Below are 16,767 nucleotides of genomic sequence, written 5' to 3' on the forward strand. Positions count from 1 at the left end.
CCAAGATAAGTAAAACTTTGGGCAGCCTGAAATTTGTGAGAACAAATTTCCAGATGAGATTCATGGGAGGTTCGATTACTTAGTACAGGCACATATTTGGTCTTTTCGGTGCTTATGATAAGTCATATGCTATTAACAGCATCCTCTGGGAAAGGAAAGCATGTTTTAATTCTGAAACAGTACTTGAAATGATGTCAATAGAATTCTACATTATTATCATACATTTTTCGCTATTTACTACATTTATCCATATCTTTCACTCAAATTCTATTTCATTATTATTTATTTATATTTTATTATTATTTACATTTAAATTTCTTCATTAGTACTTTTATTGACTATTTTTTTTAATAAATAATCATTTAGTATGCTAATTAATTTGTCTCATTTATTTACTTCTTTAAGTTTTGCATTCGTGGCAGAAGGGAAGTAATTTAGTATTTTTATATACAAATAAATATATCTGGAACATATACAAGTCAATTTTAATTTCAATGTATACCCTTCATTCATGTCGAGACTAAAAACTTATTTAATATTTTTAAATATATATTTCGGTAACACACAATGCGAAAATGGATTACAATTGTATATGCTAATGCCGCGTATTAAGGAAGCGTTTTTGATTCCTTTGAGAAACCTGAAAAGACTTCCATTGTTTTTGTTATACCAACACTATATTCCCAATAGAATTAAATTTTACCCAAGAAAGAAACTCATATATATCTTCATTTTTATTTCATTACTGGAAGAGCAAAAACTAATACCACTTGTCCCTAAATAATTTTCAAATTCCAGCAGCAAAGAATATATATTTATATATATTTGTTGTTGCTGTCCTTAAGCCGTTTACCACCCATACTCCCATGGGAATGGGAGAGGGGATTTCTTATTATTCCTTACTCCCCTTTTCGCCTTTCCTGTGGGACGTTGGAGAGAGATTTGAAGAAGAGACTCGCTGAAATGAAGATGCTCCTTTTCGCAATTTTTCTGAATGAAGAAGCGGAAGAGAGGTCGGGAAAGGGGATGGAGGGATGACAGAAAGAACTGAAAGTGAATATTTGCTACAGTATTAAAAGTATGGGAAGCAACGAAAAAAATGAGCATCAAGCTGTTTGGGTTGAAGTTAAGGTCATGCCATCAAATGAAAAGGCCTTTGGAATACAATTTAGATGATGAAGCGAAGAGCAACAGCGTTCAGAGGCTGTAGGGAATAAATTTTTGAATAAAGAAGTTGAAACCAGTTTATGGAAAGTGCTTTTTGACGTAGTTAAGAAGATTTGAAAACCACATTTTATTTTCAGATGGTGTATATCTCTTGACTTTTTTTATTTTTATTTTACTTTATAATTCATTGCTTGATGAGCTCTCTATATTTTAGCCATAAAATATCCTAATGTCAAAATATATACCTTTCTACATGCACTTATAAAGAAAATTTTAAAAAAATACTCTAATAAAATGCAAAGGTTTGTGTTAAAAACATTGGCTAATGGCAACGTTTTTCAATAATATGATAGTTATTTTATCACTTTGGTGCCAAGCAACGAAGTAAACATCTTTAAATATCGAACTTGTAATATTTTTCTTGTTAAATATTTTAGAATAAAATTTAAATTAAAGAATTTTATCCAAAAAATGGGGGTTTTTTTATTTAAAAAGTAAATTCTTTAATTAAATCGAAAATAGAATAAATGATGTTGCATCATTCTAATATTTACTTGTTCAAAACAGAACAAATGTTTTTCTACAGAACTAAGTTAAATTGAATAAAATATACAAAATTCGTTTGGTGACTATCCTGTTGTTATTTACCGTTGTCGAATAATTAGGTGAAACGTATAGTATATGCCAAAATATGCAAAAGCATTTTTCAGTATTTTGACAAATATTAATGATTTCATTATTAAATTTTTCAATTAAAATAAGATAACGTTATCTAATTCATATTTATAGTTGCATCATTTAGTGATATCTTATTTTAAATAGCATACAACTTTGATTTCGCAAGAAAAAAAATAATTTTAAGAAAATAATTTTAAGCATATTTTAAAGAATATTGTTAGACTTTATTTTGATTTTTATTTAAAAATGGAGGATTTAGAGAAAAAAGTGTAGCTATTCTACTATGCCTATGGCAGATATCAAAAACTAAATAATAAAGAAATTTCTAGTTTCCTTTCTTCATGAAATATCATGTCATGCAGAAATATCATGCATGTTAGAATACTTTCATGTCATAATTTAAATATTAGATGAATTTCATCCATTACTTTTTAATATCTTAATTGATGCATATAAGAAGTAAAAAAGAAACATTATTCATATTTTATCATTACGAATTAATATTAATCCATGTCACAAATAAAAATCTTATCTTAATAATCTAAAAAGAATCGCATTAAAAATTCATTCTAGAAGAAAAATATTTCCTTCCTGTTAATAACTTTTATGGTAGCTAAATCTTTATTATAAGAATTATTTTCCATCCTTCAGCTTTTTGGTGAATTTCTGATGCTTCAGCTTTTCCCGGCTCTTGACACCTAGTGCGTGACTTCTTAATTGAGAGTACCTGAGACACTGACTTGATTCCACAAAGAACGCTAAGATAGCAACTTTAGATTCGCGGCGGTAAGTAGGCTACAACCAAAAATGAGATCTTATCTCTGGATCGATAAGTTTTCTGGTAAAAGGAAGCAAATAACTGGAAGAAGAAAAAAATAAAAAAGAATAAGAAAATCTTTCATGGTTCTTTGAAAGCAGAGTCTAATTACGGAGAGTAATGGTTGCCTTAATAAAACGCAGGTGTTGGTAATGACAGTAGACGGTTAGAATATGTATGCCAATAATCATATTTCTAGGACATTCACTAATTCTAATGGAGATTTCTTTCTTGTAAGGGCCAAAATTCATCTAATGCTAATGCAACCTCTAAAATACTTAATCAATGAACATTTCTTAAACAATTTTCATAATTATTTTTCTAGACGTTATGGTTGATAAAAGTGTTTTTTGCCGGAACATAATATGCTTATTTTACTTTCGTCTTTCAGTTTGAAATATTATTGAATTTTTTAAAGACAATATAATTCATATGTACGTCAAATAACATTTTCTCTTGTATTAAAGAACATTATATGTGCTTGCCATTTTCGTAAAAAAAGATGATTAATTTTTCATTTCGTATCAGAACAATGATACTCTTCATATTATACCGAATATTTGTTTTGTTTTCTTATCATAATAGTATATGTATCAAAATTTTCACTACAGTCGTACAAAAGAAACATATAATTTAAATCCTTGCTATAGAAATTCATATATTCAGTGTACTTAAATATGTAAATTTGAAAATCTATATGCTAGATTGTATTTAAAGGTTTTCTTGGGAATTAGAGCAGATGGTTAGATGATATAAATATAAAGTTATGTAATATTTAATGCGATATTCATTGAGAGGGTTATTTTATAGAGCAATCTTCATATTTTTGGAGCTCTATCAGTAAAATATGGGTAAATATTACATTTTTTTATTAATTTAAGAAAAATACTCTATTTTGTACATCGAAATACTTATAATGCAATGATTTTTTTCTTTATTCCTTTAATTTTGAAAACACGCAAGTTTACATTTTCATTTATTTCTATAGATTGTGTAAAACAAAAGAAAACTAAAAAAAAGAAAAGAAAAGCAAACTGACTTTAAAATTCCCTCCTTTCTTTAATTTATTGAAGATTCTAAAACATTTACTATTTTTTTAATCAATCTAAATTAGTGTGGTTTGAAATTAAGACCATTATCCAATTTCGTTGATACTTGCTTATATAATTAATTCTATAGATTCTGCATGAGTAAAAATAGTGAGAATTTACTTCTGTATCAACTATAAGATAATAAAATTCTTTAGTGAATTGTAATATTATAAGTAACTTCTTTATAAAATATGATTAACGGTTTTAGTGAGTCATGGTCATCATTTTTTTTTATTGTCATTGTTCTCTAAATGCTAGTCCATGAATGATTTCAACGCTTAAATGCTCTGAAACTGATTTTTGTTTCAAAATATAAATCTATAATCAATGACTTTGAATTTATTCATTCAAATTATATTTCATATTAAATCATCAAATGCAAACAGATAACAAAAGAATCATTTACAATAGAGATTGCTTTCCCAAATTTAATTTATTTTATTCAATTTAAAGAAACTAAGATTTCATATATAATAGTAAATTTATGATTTTTTGATGTTATATCAACTTATCAAAATATATTTCGGCATCTATTGCGATAATGAATTAACTTTTGAATATAGCATTTAAATTGACGAATGCAAGCTGTTTTAGGTTTATTTTGTATAAACAAATCATAAAACCTTCAAAGAAAATTCTTTGAAAACAAACAAATTCATCAATAAAGATGAGATCCTTTACTATATCAGCCAAATTTCTTGATAGTAATAATTTATTTCAGGATTCAAACGTATGGTAGTTTGATGGTAGAATATTTTTACACTGTCTGAAATGAAAATCGATGCAGAACCAATTCCTTGACTAGAGAAAATAAACATTTATTTAATCTGTCTTATAAAGAGTTATTATTACTTGAAGAAAATCTCCCATATATTACTGGCATGCGTTTGATTTATTTGAATTTAACATTACTATAGCATAACAATTTTTGAATAAAATACATTTGAGTGGGGGATTTAAAAAGTCATTCTGCTTTTTAAAATAAAAATTTTGAATTTTGTACAATATATATCGTTTAATAATTATATAATTTGATAGCATTCCGAAAATTTTTTTAAAGAGTTACATTTTGTCATGTTTAACTAAAAATGATTCAAATAATAGTATATTGCAGATCTAATCTTATGTGTCTACTATAATTCTTGAAATGTGTCATTACTTCATTTCTATTATTCAAATAAAAGATTCGAACCTAATATAGAAGTGAAACTAATAGTATCGAAGGATTTTTCGATGCATTTTGCATTTTTTGTTGTTTTTTTAGATTTAGCTTACGTTGAGTTAATATAGCATTAGATAGTAAAATGCAATTCAGTGTACATTGAGAAATTTAAATTATTCAAAATATATTTAATTCTTTGTCAGTTTGCATCGCATTCAAAATCAAACCATTATTTAGGCACAGAAGACAAAATTAATGCAAATCAAAGCAACTTCATACAAAGATAATGTAAATATTTAAAAAAAAAAATACTACATCGATATAATATATATTAAGCCTTTACTTTTTAGAATTTCTCGGCACTCTGCTTTGTAAGCAGCAAAAGTGCAAAACTGAGAATAATCGATCTCTATAAAGGAATAAAGCTGTCAGATTTATTTCAAGGAAAGGAAAAATAATTTTTATTTTTATGTCAGTTGTTATCATTGTTCGGTTGTCACGACAAGTGTGTCATGGCACCTTTACTTCTGTACCGCTTTACAGCTATTATTCTCTTTTCATGTGCTTTCCTTAGAATGTCGATATTGAAAAAGAATTCATAACAGAAAAAAACTGGATATATCGAGGGCACTCAATTTGAAATGTCTTGTCATAGGAAAAGATTTGGCCTTTCAGGCAACCAGCTGCTACAGCTACATCTACAGTTAGGATATAACAGTACCTTTGAGTTTATTATTTTATCATTTCATATACTAGCGATATCTCCCTAGTATATGAAATGATAAAATACCACTCGCTACTATATCACATATCTCTATTTTCAGAAGAATTTTATTATTTATAATATTTTCACAGATAAGTAACAAGGCTTACGGAAATTATATATATGTATATATATCGCACACATGAGCGTCGAAACATTAGAAATCCAAAACTCACCCTATTTTTCATGTTTATATTTAACTTGACTTGTTTCCTACTTGTAAATATACAAAAATTCAATTGAGTTTTTTGCCTACTTCTTGATGTACAAGAATTTGGTTTTGTTTCAGTTGGGTTTCCCGGATGACAACACAATATTTTAATATTTCTAAAACTTAATTAAATATTTGCCTTTTAATTTTGATTCAACACAAATCTCATGCATTTCGCCTTAAATTAAATTTATCAAAATTATATACGGAATGAATTGAATGAATGCTTTTATTAATGCACTTTTAAATATAGAAAATTGTTTTTATCAAACCTTAGAAGACAAATCAAAAATTATAAAAGTACAGTTTGCTGAAAAAGTTATGATAAGGAAATCAAGCAAACAGAAATGAATACCAATTTTTCTGATTTTTTAGGTATTTACTTAGAATTTTTGCTTTAACTTGCTTAGCTTTAACTTTTTGATTAAAAATATTATTTTCCATTAATTAAAAATTAATATAAAATATTATTTCCCATTAATTAATAACCATTAATTGAAAAGATGTATTATAATGCAGCAATTTAGTTTTGAAAAGAGCGGTATGAGATCAGTTTTGAAATATTTAAAAAAATAGCTTCATATTAAAATATATGCTTGTAGTTCGTGCCCATTTGCACAAATTGATCCCAGAAATAATTCAAACGTTATTTCGAAACTATAGATTTCATCGCTATTTCTTTTTCTTTATCTTCTGAATTAAGCAATTTATAATCCATAATGTTAAAGGTATTTAGCGTTTTTAAAATCCAGAGCTGATTTTTATCAAATAGTGATTTAAATATGAAATCTTTCCGATTGATTGAGCTTTGGATTTGTGATTGAACTTTTATCGTTCATCATTGGTTGCCTCTTACATATTTCTTCAAAAATGAGGCCTTATTTTTAATAATATCAATTTATGGATATGTTCGAAAAGGATTAATAGTATGGAGTCTAAAGTGTTTAATCGCTTTTTAATTAAATGTCTCACAGAAATTAAATCACAGCTAATTTTGAAAATATCAATAAAAAGGACTTAATAACGGATGGCATAATACTAATTTAAAGTTATCTTTAATTTGTGCTATTTTCCACCAGGTTATTTGATAACATCGTAAGTTTGTCAGCTATTTCAATTGTTATGTTAGATAAATAGCAGCATAAAGTAATTCAAATTCAACCTCTAAAAGATAGAATTCAATTGACAAATATTTATTGAAAAAAATGACTGGAGATATTAATTCTTTTAAACAGAAAGAAAGTTTAATTCTGGCTTGTGTTACCGATGACAAAATTGATTGGACACTAATTTCGTAACAGCTACAAAACTTTGAGTAACATTTCCTAAATTGACAAGATATTTTTCAAAAAGGAAAAAAATAAATCTTATTTTTTACTTTACCGTTTTGACACCTTCCTTCTGTCTGGTGCTGGCAGATGTTACTCATTAGAGCCTGTCCATCCTCTCTCCTCCACGTGATAGTGGGGGTCGGGTGTCCCCTGACCCGACATGTCAAGGTTATATTTGTGCCCTCTCGAGCCAGCACCTCAGAGCTTGTCTCGGAATCCAGAAACGACGGCGGAACTGAAAAAGAAAATGAAAAGATACTGTAAACGCATTCCATCAATATTTTTCATTGTTTTTATTTAGTTCATACAATTTTGCCAGGAAATAGACATATCATCAAGATGAGCTTTTGATCAATATAATGTTGAAAATGTTGGGGAAGTTTGGTTCTAACTTCACAATGCATAGCTGATTATCTATCTATATATAAAACACTAGCCTAATTGGCACGGAAATTAACATTATTGCTTATTGTCGAGTGACAACAGTCAAGTGCAAACAAAATATACGAATTTTAGACTGCTTCATTAAATATACTAGTATTTACAGCTGCAATAAATCGAGAACTTCGCTTAGTTAATTGATGGAGCTAAAAAATATTATTGAATGTTTTGGAAAAGATTCGCCGTGTCCACAAAATAGGTCAATTTAGTTAGAGGAAAGAAGAAGAAAAAAAAATCAAACAGAAAGTTTAATCGAGAAATCAAATCGAAAGTTTAATCCTTTACAAAAATAGGCTTAATCTTCTACAGATGCTTAATCACTGACTTGCTTATGGAAAGTGATGTCAGTATCTTCCAAAATAATTACAATTATTATTATTATTATATTATAATAATTAAACAATTACAACAACAATTATTAACAATTATCAATCTATCAATTTGTATCATTTTAAGGTTAAAAAAATTATGAAAATAAAATCGACTTCATTAAATAAGTATGGTTAATATTTCTTAATTTTTACAATATTTTTTTAGTTCAATTTATTCATGTTTTTAAATGTTATATTAAAATTAAAATTCATGTATCAGAACATTCAATCGTACGTTTTTACCAATCATTAAATCCAAAATAGGAGTTTCATCTTCGCTTTTATTTCATAGTATATACACTTTTTAATTTCAATTAATTCAAATGAATTCATGTTTTTCAGTTCATATAAAAAACAACAAAAAACAAGGTGTATTGAAAAAGAACCATTCTATTACAGATTTAATAGGTAGTAATCTAGATGAACAATTTGGCAGCTAGTATAAAATTATTGAAGAAATGAATAAAGGAGGAAAATAAATAACTTTAGCGAAGAAAACATTTTTTATTACTCGCTAATATTTTAAAACTTTAAACCTTTTACTAGTATTCAGCTAACTCTTGTATGCATATTTAAAAATAAAAAGAAAGGAAGAATTTCAATTTCTCAATTTTCCAAGGATTATCTGAAAAAAGAAAAAAAAATAAGACGTAATGGATTCATTGGGGAACGGTTTGAAATTTTTCAGTAGTTAAGCTAGAGTTAAGATAAAAGGGAAAATTTGTTCTGTTTTTTTTATTGAAATTATGCGAATTAGATAATGAGATTTTATTTTACTTAAGGAAAAATACTTAAAAAAAAACCTTTCATTTTTGTCAGTTTTAAATTTACACTTAGAATTACTTAGAATCACCTGAATGTCGTCCGGATTTATTTATATTTTTTAAAAAGAATTTTCATGATTTTAAACTTTAAAGGGATTTAAAGCAATAGATTTGAATGTATTTTTAACCCTGTTAAAGTTCTCAGACCCATTTCGACCCAGAAATTACTTAATTTTATATTAAAATTAAAAATAGCCTAGTTATTATGATGTGGCTTTATGAATGTGTTCAGTTTACTATTCTGTAAAATGTATTTCCTTTTTTTTCTATTGTAATAATAGCTTGTTTGTTAAAAAGAAAGATCACATATACTATGTCCGGGTCCTTTTGAACCCTTATGTTATAAGGTGCAGATTTAAAAAGAAAAATCAGAAAAATACAAAAGGTAGAATTTGTCCCATTAATTTTGTTCAAAAATTGAAAAAGAATGTATTGTTAGTAGTTTAAATGAGAAACACTGGCCTCATTTGAACTCTAACACAGTGTATGTGTATTTGAAATGAACACAGCAGCAGGGTTAATGAAAAGGTTTTTATAAATCTTGTTTGAAAAAATTATTCTTTGAGCATATCAGAGCCAAATTATTGAAAGGATTTTAATTATAAATGTTCTACAAAATACTGCCTAGTCACAAAGTAATACAGAATTAAGAAAGAATATTAAAATAACTGGTTTTATATCTCTTCTAGATAATTTGCTTAATGTTTGTATTTAAAGAAGAATGAGTGTTATGTGTGTATGAGAAACCGATTTCAGTAGTTTTATCGATGTTCTGACGCCATTTTAAATGAAAAATGGCGTCATGCAAGTTTTGAAAAGAAGCAATCATTCATTTTTTGACAGCTTTAAGAATTGCAGACACCATTTTGTTAAGAGAAAATCGAAACGCCGAAGTTGCCAATGATGGGCATTGATATAACATATATTTTATTTTTATCACCAGATAACTGCATATTCTTTTACAAAGGATGTTCATTCTAACCGTGACTCAATAATAAATTTCTAAATCGTTATAGGGAAAATAAAATATTTCTAATTGAAAAAACGCCTTAAATAAAATGTATTATATTTAAGGCTGATTTGGTCAAAAATGTATTGTATACAAATTTATGAAATCTAGATTTGTGTTTAACATTTTTCTGTAAATCACATTTAAAAATAGTAAAAAAAAAAAAAAATCATAATACTTTAACACTTACAATAAAAATACTCCATAGTTTCATGGCACAAACTAGCCGAGTAAAATAGCTGTATAAAGTGAATAGGCATCATAAACACATTCATTCACTCACACAGACAAACTATCAGAGTGCAAAAAATAAAAGGTTTAGAGAAAACTAAAAATGTTATACCATATTTTTATGATTTTAAATATCCAATGAAAAAGCGTAAAAAATTATCAACTTTTGAATAATGGAAATAATGGCGTTAATAATGGAAAAAAAATACAGCTTGGGTAGTAAGAAATATGATCAAAAAATTTGCTTCATTTCAAAAAGAAATATTATTTTATTTACGAATAAAATATATATTTTTATAAATTTTTAACAAAATCATGACTTTTATTAGACAATTTACCATAATATTTATTAGAAATAACTTTCTTCGGATAACATACAGAAATGTATCCTTGAAACAGATTGCTTTTGTTTGTACATTATATTGGTGCAAGAGATTTGCATTTCATTATAAAATGCTCATCCAATTTGTTATATTTTATATTGTAAATTTTATTATTTTTTTAGCCTGAAGAGAAGCCATTTAATAGTTTTAATTTTTGTCATTTAAAATTTTCATGACATATTTTATGGTAATATGACTGAAAACAATATACCTCTTTGTTCCTTATTCATTTGTTTATTTGAATAAATCAATTTCTACAAAGTTTTATTTCACTTTTATTTCACGCGAAGCAAGACAGAATTTCAACAGCTTTAATAAGAGAATTTACGTATTTTTATTTGAAACCCTTCGAATTTTATATCAAAAAAGTTTCAATATTTCAGAAATGCACTAGAAAATAGTGTCTAAAAATCTGAAACCATCTTCGGAATTCCTCCCAAACTCAACTAAATCTCATATGGCTTTTCTAAAGTCCCGATCTGGGCAAATAAAAAGTTTCTATTTTGCTTCGTAAGACCCACATATGATTGCTGGATGCACTGCTCACAACCCTATGGTTTGAGAATATCCAAAACATCCTCCGTTACACAATCCAAATAAACCAAATCTCTTTCGTCAAGATATTATTTTCATTTTTATTCAAATATTTCTCTAAAAGGATTTCTGCCTGTTTTGGTTATCAAGTCCTAGCTCTTCGTTCTATATATTTCTAAGTGTCGAGACAAGAATATTCCAGAAGTGTTGTTGGTGCTGATAATTCTTAAAATAAGTTTATATTATTTTTATGAATTCACTATATATTTCAGACTGGACAATTTTTTTAGTCAATTGAATATATAATGAGTGAGTTGGTTTATATATTTCACTATCAGTGAATGTATAAAACAGTTTTCTGCTACTTTGGCTATGGATAAGTTAATACTTTCATGATTTTATTCCACCTTAATAATTTGCTTTATCTTTGTTTTGTTTTCCTAGCATGCTGATTTAACCCCTAAGAAATAAAATGAGATAGATTGGAACGAAAACTGAAGAAATATTTCATTTTTTTTTTTTTTTTTTTTTTTTTTTTGAAAAGGCAGCAAGTTTAAGGACTTGCTATTGCCAGAAATGCATGAATTTCTCATTAACCTAAGTTTTAACAGGAATCGAAAAGGAAAAAAAAAAAAAAAAAATGCAAAACCATAAATGTTCCGACAGAGTTTTTCAAATATAAATTAAAAGCAATATATTCCTATTAGGTTCAACTGCGTATTAGATTTCTCCAAACAGATAATTAGAAGAAAAAAATAAAAATGAATGTATTAAATCATAATAGAAATACCCTTTATGGAAGGCAATTAAACACTATTTCATTTTCACCAGGAAACCTTATTGAAATAATTTTGTTTAACACAGATCTATAAAGAATTTTTGCCGGCGTCCTGGCATAGGGATAGCGCATCTTCCCCGTGATCCGGACGTCCTGGGTTCGAGTCCCGGTTTGGGCATGGTTGTTCTTCCGTTGTTCTATCTGTGAGATGTGTGAATGTGCCATCCTGTAAAAAGGGGTTGTGCAAGCGAATGAGTGATGCGTGAGTAGCAAAGTCGTACTCTTGGCCCTAGTTGGCGCCACTATAAAAAACAAGAGGCGCTCCCCAACCGGCTTAAAATCGCTGTATAACAGCGGGGTTGTCCATGGCAAGTGCCATAGGAAACAAACAAACAAACAATAAAGAATTTTTTAGCTTCTGTTTCAATGCAATAGAGCTTTTATTTCGTAAATAATCAAATTAACTTAAAAATTACTAAGTGCAAGCAGCACTGGCTTATTTACCTACAAAACACTGTATTTGTACATTCGGCATTTGTTTTATGTCAATAATATATTTTCATTACTTATTTTCCTATATTACTTTTAAATCGTTTTGCTTTTTTCTAAACATCTCTCTGGTATTCCAGCTTATTTTTATTAAGGAATATTATTATAGGATTGATGAAACAATCTCAAACAATAAATTTATTTTTTAAAAAGTTAATTAAGTATCATCCTTGATGTGATAAAACAAAAGCTGTAGGAGAAAGAGAATATCGAGATTGCACTTTTTCTAAAATTTGGATGGCCTTTGAACTTTTTTTAAAAATACAAGACAATAAATCGTTGAAAAGTACTTGAATAGAACCTACGATACTTGAAAAAAATCATTTTAAATAAAAATATAGAAAATAGGTCCTCAAAACGAGCAAATATTTTTCGAACTATTTCTGTATGTACGCTATGATATTCTTGCTATTTAATAGCTAAAAGTATGAACCATATAATAATGCTTCATATCATGAAAATATGCACTCATCTACCTTCTTCCATCTATATTTGAATACAATGGAGCAGGAAATATTACATACATTAATGAAAAGCAAATTCATCAAATTATAGTTAATGTAGTATAAATGATTCCAGAGTTTCTTGAATTTAAATTACGTTTCACAGAATAATATCAATGTTTCAATTATTTATTGTGTAAAATAATATTTACTTGTATTCTATAATTTATACATTTAAAAAAAATAACTTGTAGCGCACTTTTAATATGCAGGGCTAAACAAATTACACGGGAGGTATTCACATACTTCCGATGCAAAAATTTTGAATTGGATCTTAGTCACATTTTTGTTCACTTATTCTCCTGAAAATGCAGTACGATCTTATTTAAAAAAAAAGCTAGCATTTTAGTTTATATAGTATTAAAACTCTTTTGTGTAGAATTTTTTAAAAAAAATATATACAAACGGTTTTCTTTTTTGTGAAAATATTTAACATTTTTAATATTAGCTTTGCAGTAATGCAAGAGCATCTAAATAATAATTATGATTCTTTTCTACAAACTGTTTGGTTTGCGTTCCTGTTCAGGTTTTGCTTCGAAATTGATTCTTCTTTTTAAACGCAGACGTATTTATTGGAAGATTGTAACATTAAGTGTGAAGGTTTTGTACCTCCATTTAAGTATTTAACATACCGAAATGACTTTAGTGAGGCAGAAATATTAATATTTCTCCGGTGAAAGAGTGACCTGAAATGCTCAATTAATTAATGTCGGAATCTATGTAAACATAGTTAATGAATAAGTGTTTTTGAACTTATGTCCTCGGGAGAATCGTTTTACATAATTTCAATTTTAAGCAAATTAGTATCGACGCAGCACCATTTTAATTATATTAGAAGTAATATGAACTGTATAAAATTAAAACTGCAAACTCTAAGGAGTATCTATCTGTTATCTAGACAGCTTTTTTTATTCAGAAGGTATTTAAATCTTAATTTCTGTTTAATTTGGATAACCTTACAATATTTATTCTCACTCTTGTATCTCATAAGGAATGTTACTTATATTCCTTAGGAGATGTGTTAGCAAATTTTCACTTTCTTGTGCAAATATTTTTTTGCCAACGAAAATAAAGATACTTAATTCTATCTAAACGCGTATGCTTTCTAATTTTTTTACACGTTTGTTAATATTGAATTTAGTGATCCATTTTCCACTCATTTCTTGAAGACAAGAGTTTCGAGCATTTTTACAGCTATTTGTTTCAGTTGTTAATAATACATTTTAATCACTTTAAATCGTTTAATTTTTATTGATATAATTTTTTTATTTAATTATAATTGCAGGCACATGAGCCGTTTAACGTTCGATTTTAGCCATACATTTTTCTGATTGCATAATATTTATAATCATGGACTATGACATTTATACATGTCTTAAGTAAAAATGGATATTCTTTCTCTTAATAAACTATTGATAGTGAAATTAAGTCACAATAAACATGAAAAAATTCCTGTATATTCTTTGAAATTTTAAACATGTTATCAATGCTATTAAAATATTTAATTAAAGTGTTTCTCGTGCAATATCAATATTACGCAAGCACGTTTTGATATCTATATTTCTTATATAAAACTGTTTAATTAAAAAAAATTAAAAATAATGAAAAAAAGGAATTAAACATTTATTCCTAGAAGATGAATATTACAATTTGCAATATTGAATATTCTAATTTGTAAGAATAATGTACGAATCAAAACCTTTATACTTGGAAATGAAGAATATTAAAAAAGAAAGCTGATTTTTTTTTCAAAAATTTATTTTGCTTTTTTTTTTTTTTTTTTTTTTTTTTTTTGGAATATGGATGAAGAAAGCTGCTTGATTCGAAATGGCAGTGTACACATAAATTCCTGATACGAGGATGAATAAATTTGATTGCTGGTTAAAAAGTATTTTATAACAGAATTAATTCGACTTCTGCCTTCCTATCGCAAAAGGGAAACGATATTCTCAATGTTGATGTTTATTTAGTGAATATATCGTTAGTAAAATTTATCAGATTAATCAATAAATAATTTTTTAAATGGCAAATAAAAAAGTTTATGTTAAACCAAATAATTTTACTTTGACTATCTATATCCATGAAACCTTTTTAATTTATAATAAATTATATGTGTGTATAAAAATTTTGAAGTATAACAAATTGTAAAATCTATGAAAATTGATACAAATACTCAATAAATGTCCTAACAATCATTCATCAATAAAAAGCCCTCCTAAACTTTCATTACGTATACATAAAAATATATTTCAAATATTATTACAATTCCAAAGTTTCTAAAGTTTTTTTTTTTTTTTTTTTTTTACTTATTGCTTTTGATTTGAGCTTCCAAATGTTGTATTTGTTTCATTTCTTTTTTACAGGTTTAAAGAAAATCTTTTCTTTTATAAGATTTTTATATATATCATTCGTTTTTCATTGGAGGATTACTACAAATCTGTTTCAATTATTAAAGAAAATATGAAAATAATAAAAACAAAAATGAAATGCCGGCTTCCTGGCTTAGGGGTAGTTCGCCTTCCCCGTGATCTGGGCGTCCCGGTTTCGAGTCCTGGTTCGGGCATGGTTGTTCTTCCCCTGTGTTCTATCTGTTAGGTGTGTGAATGAGCTCCGCCCCCCGCCCCCCCCCGGTAAAAAGGGATTGAGAAGACTAATGTGTGTATTTCATCTTCATTTGAATTAGAAGTCATACTTCTGCCTTCTCGTGCTCAGGCGTCTGTACCCTCAGAAGCTACTGCACAACCCTTTAGTGGTAATGCGGAGAAGACATCATCATCATCATCACAAAAATGGAATATAATAAAAGGAAATGATAAAAAAAAACATTTATCTATTAGAAGGAATGAAATTTTTCTTATGAAAACAGATTTGAAATCATAAATGAACAATTGTGCAAATTGGAATAAAAAACTGAAAGATCATTTTTTTTTTTTCATGATAAATCAATTTCTGCTGCCATAAAAGGCGTGAAATATCTTCTAAAGATACATAACTAAATTAAATTTTAGAGAAGCGCAATTATGGCAGCTTCTCATTAGTTTTTAACTGTATCCTTGTTGGGAAATAATTAATCGGAATATTATTTCGATTAAAGAATTGCATTTACTATTACCATCTGTTTCTATGTTTTCCAGTTTTAATTTACAATGTTTCCAGTTTCCAGTTTTATACAATAAGTCCAGTTTTCCAGTATCTTAATTTACAATGGGAACTATTAGCGTTTGCAAAAATTGGATGGCGTGTGATTTAATACTTTTTTAGATGTGTGATGAGAAGAGCGTAGAATGAAGTATCAGACCAGAAACTGTATTACTTAATAAATGCATGGCTTTATATTGAAGTTTATCTTAAAAAGACTAATGGTTTAATTCGGAAATGAGGCGTTAATGTTGCAAGCCGAATACGAATCATGTAATTTCCTTATTTTCTTTATTAAAATTTATAATAAAGGATTCAGAAGGTATAAACGAGATGGCATTTCCAAATTCTAATCAAAAAATTTCTCAGGTTATTCATTCTCCACTGTCCAATTACATGTAATGCATTTGAATAATTTTATTAATTTTATCGAAGGAAAACTAGTTAATTATAATTGATGTGTAATTAATTTCATTTTAATTACACATTAAAATAAAATAAATATACAACTCAAAAGTAAATTTGTACATTGAGATTTCTTGAAATGGATTAGCTAATTATATTTAAGTAAACAAAATAACATATCATTTCTTATGATAATTAAGTTAAATAATGCAAAACAATTTATATAAACACGTTATTTAAGAAAAAAAATCTTACATAAGAAAAATATTAGCAAAACAGCATAAAAATATGAAAGAGAAGATAAAATATATATATAATTTTAAAAATAAATTCTAATAAAAATTCATAGAATATCCACAAGGCACAGTTTCTGTTTCTTAG

General features: G+C 27.1%; 1 protein-coding gene across 1 annotated transcript in view; it reads right to left on the reverse strand.

Annotated features, from left to right (window-relative positions):
* Window positions 1-16,767, reverse strand: part of LOC129977552 (lachesin-like) — a 447,706-nt gene that overhangs the window by 116,228 nt on the left and 314,711 nt on the right. The window contains exon 4 of the mRNA XM_056090567.1: window positions 7,273-7,455. Within this exon, the coding sequence (XP_055946542.1) occupies window positions 7,273-7,455 (183 nt within the window). The remainder of the gene's footprint in view (window positions 1-7,272; window positions 7,456-16,767) is intronic.

Source organism: Argiope bruennichi, chromosome 1 (assembly GCF_947563725.1).
Source record: "Argiope bruennichi chromosome 1, qqArgBrue1.1, whole genome shotgun sequence".
Taxonomy (NCBI): Eukaryota; Metazoa; Arthropoda; class Arachnida; order Araneae; family Araneidae; genus Argiope; species Argiope bruennichi.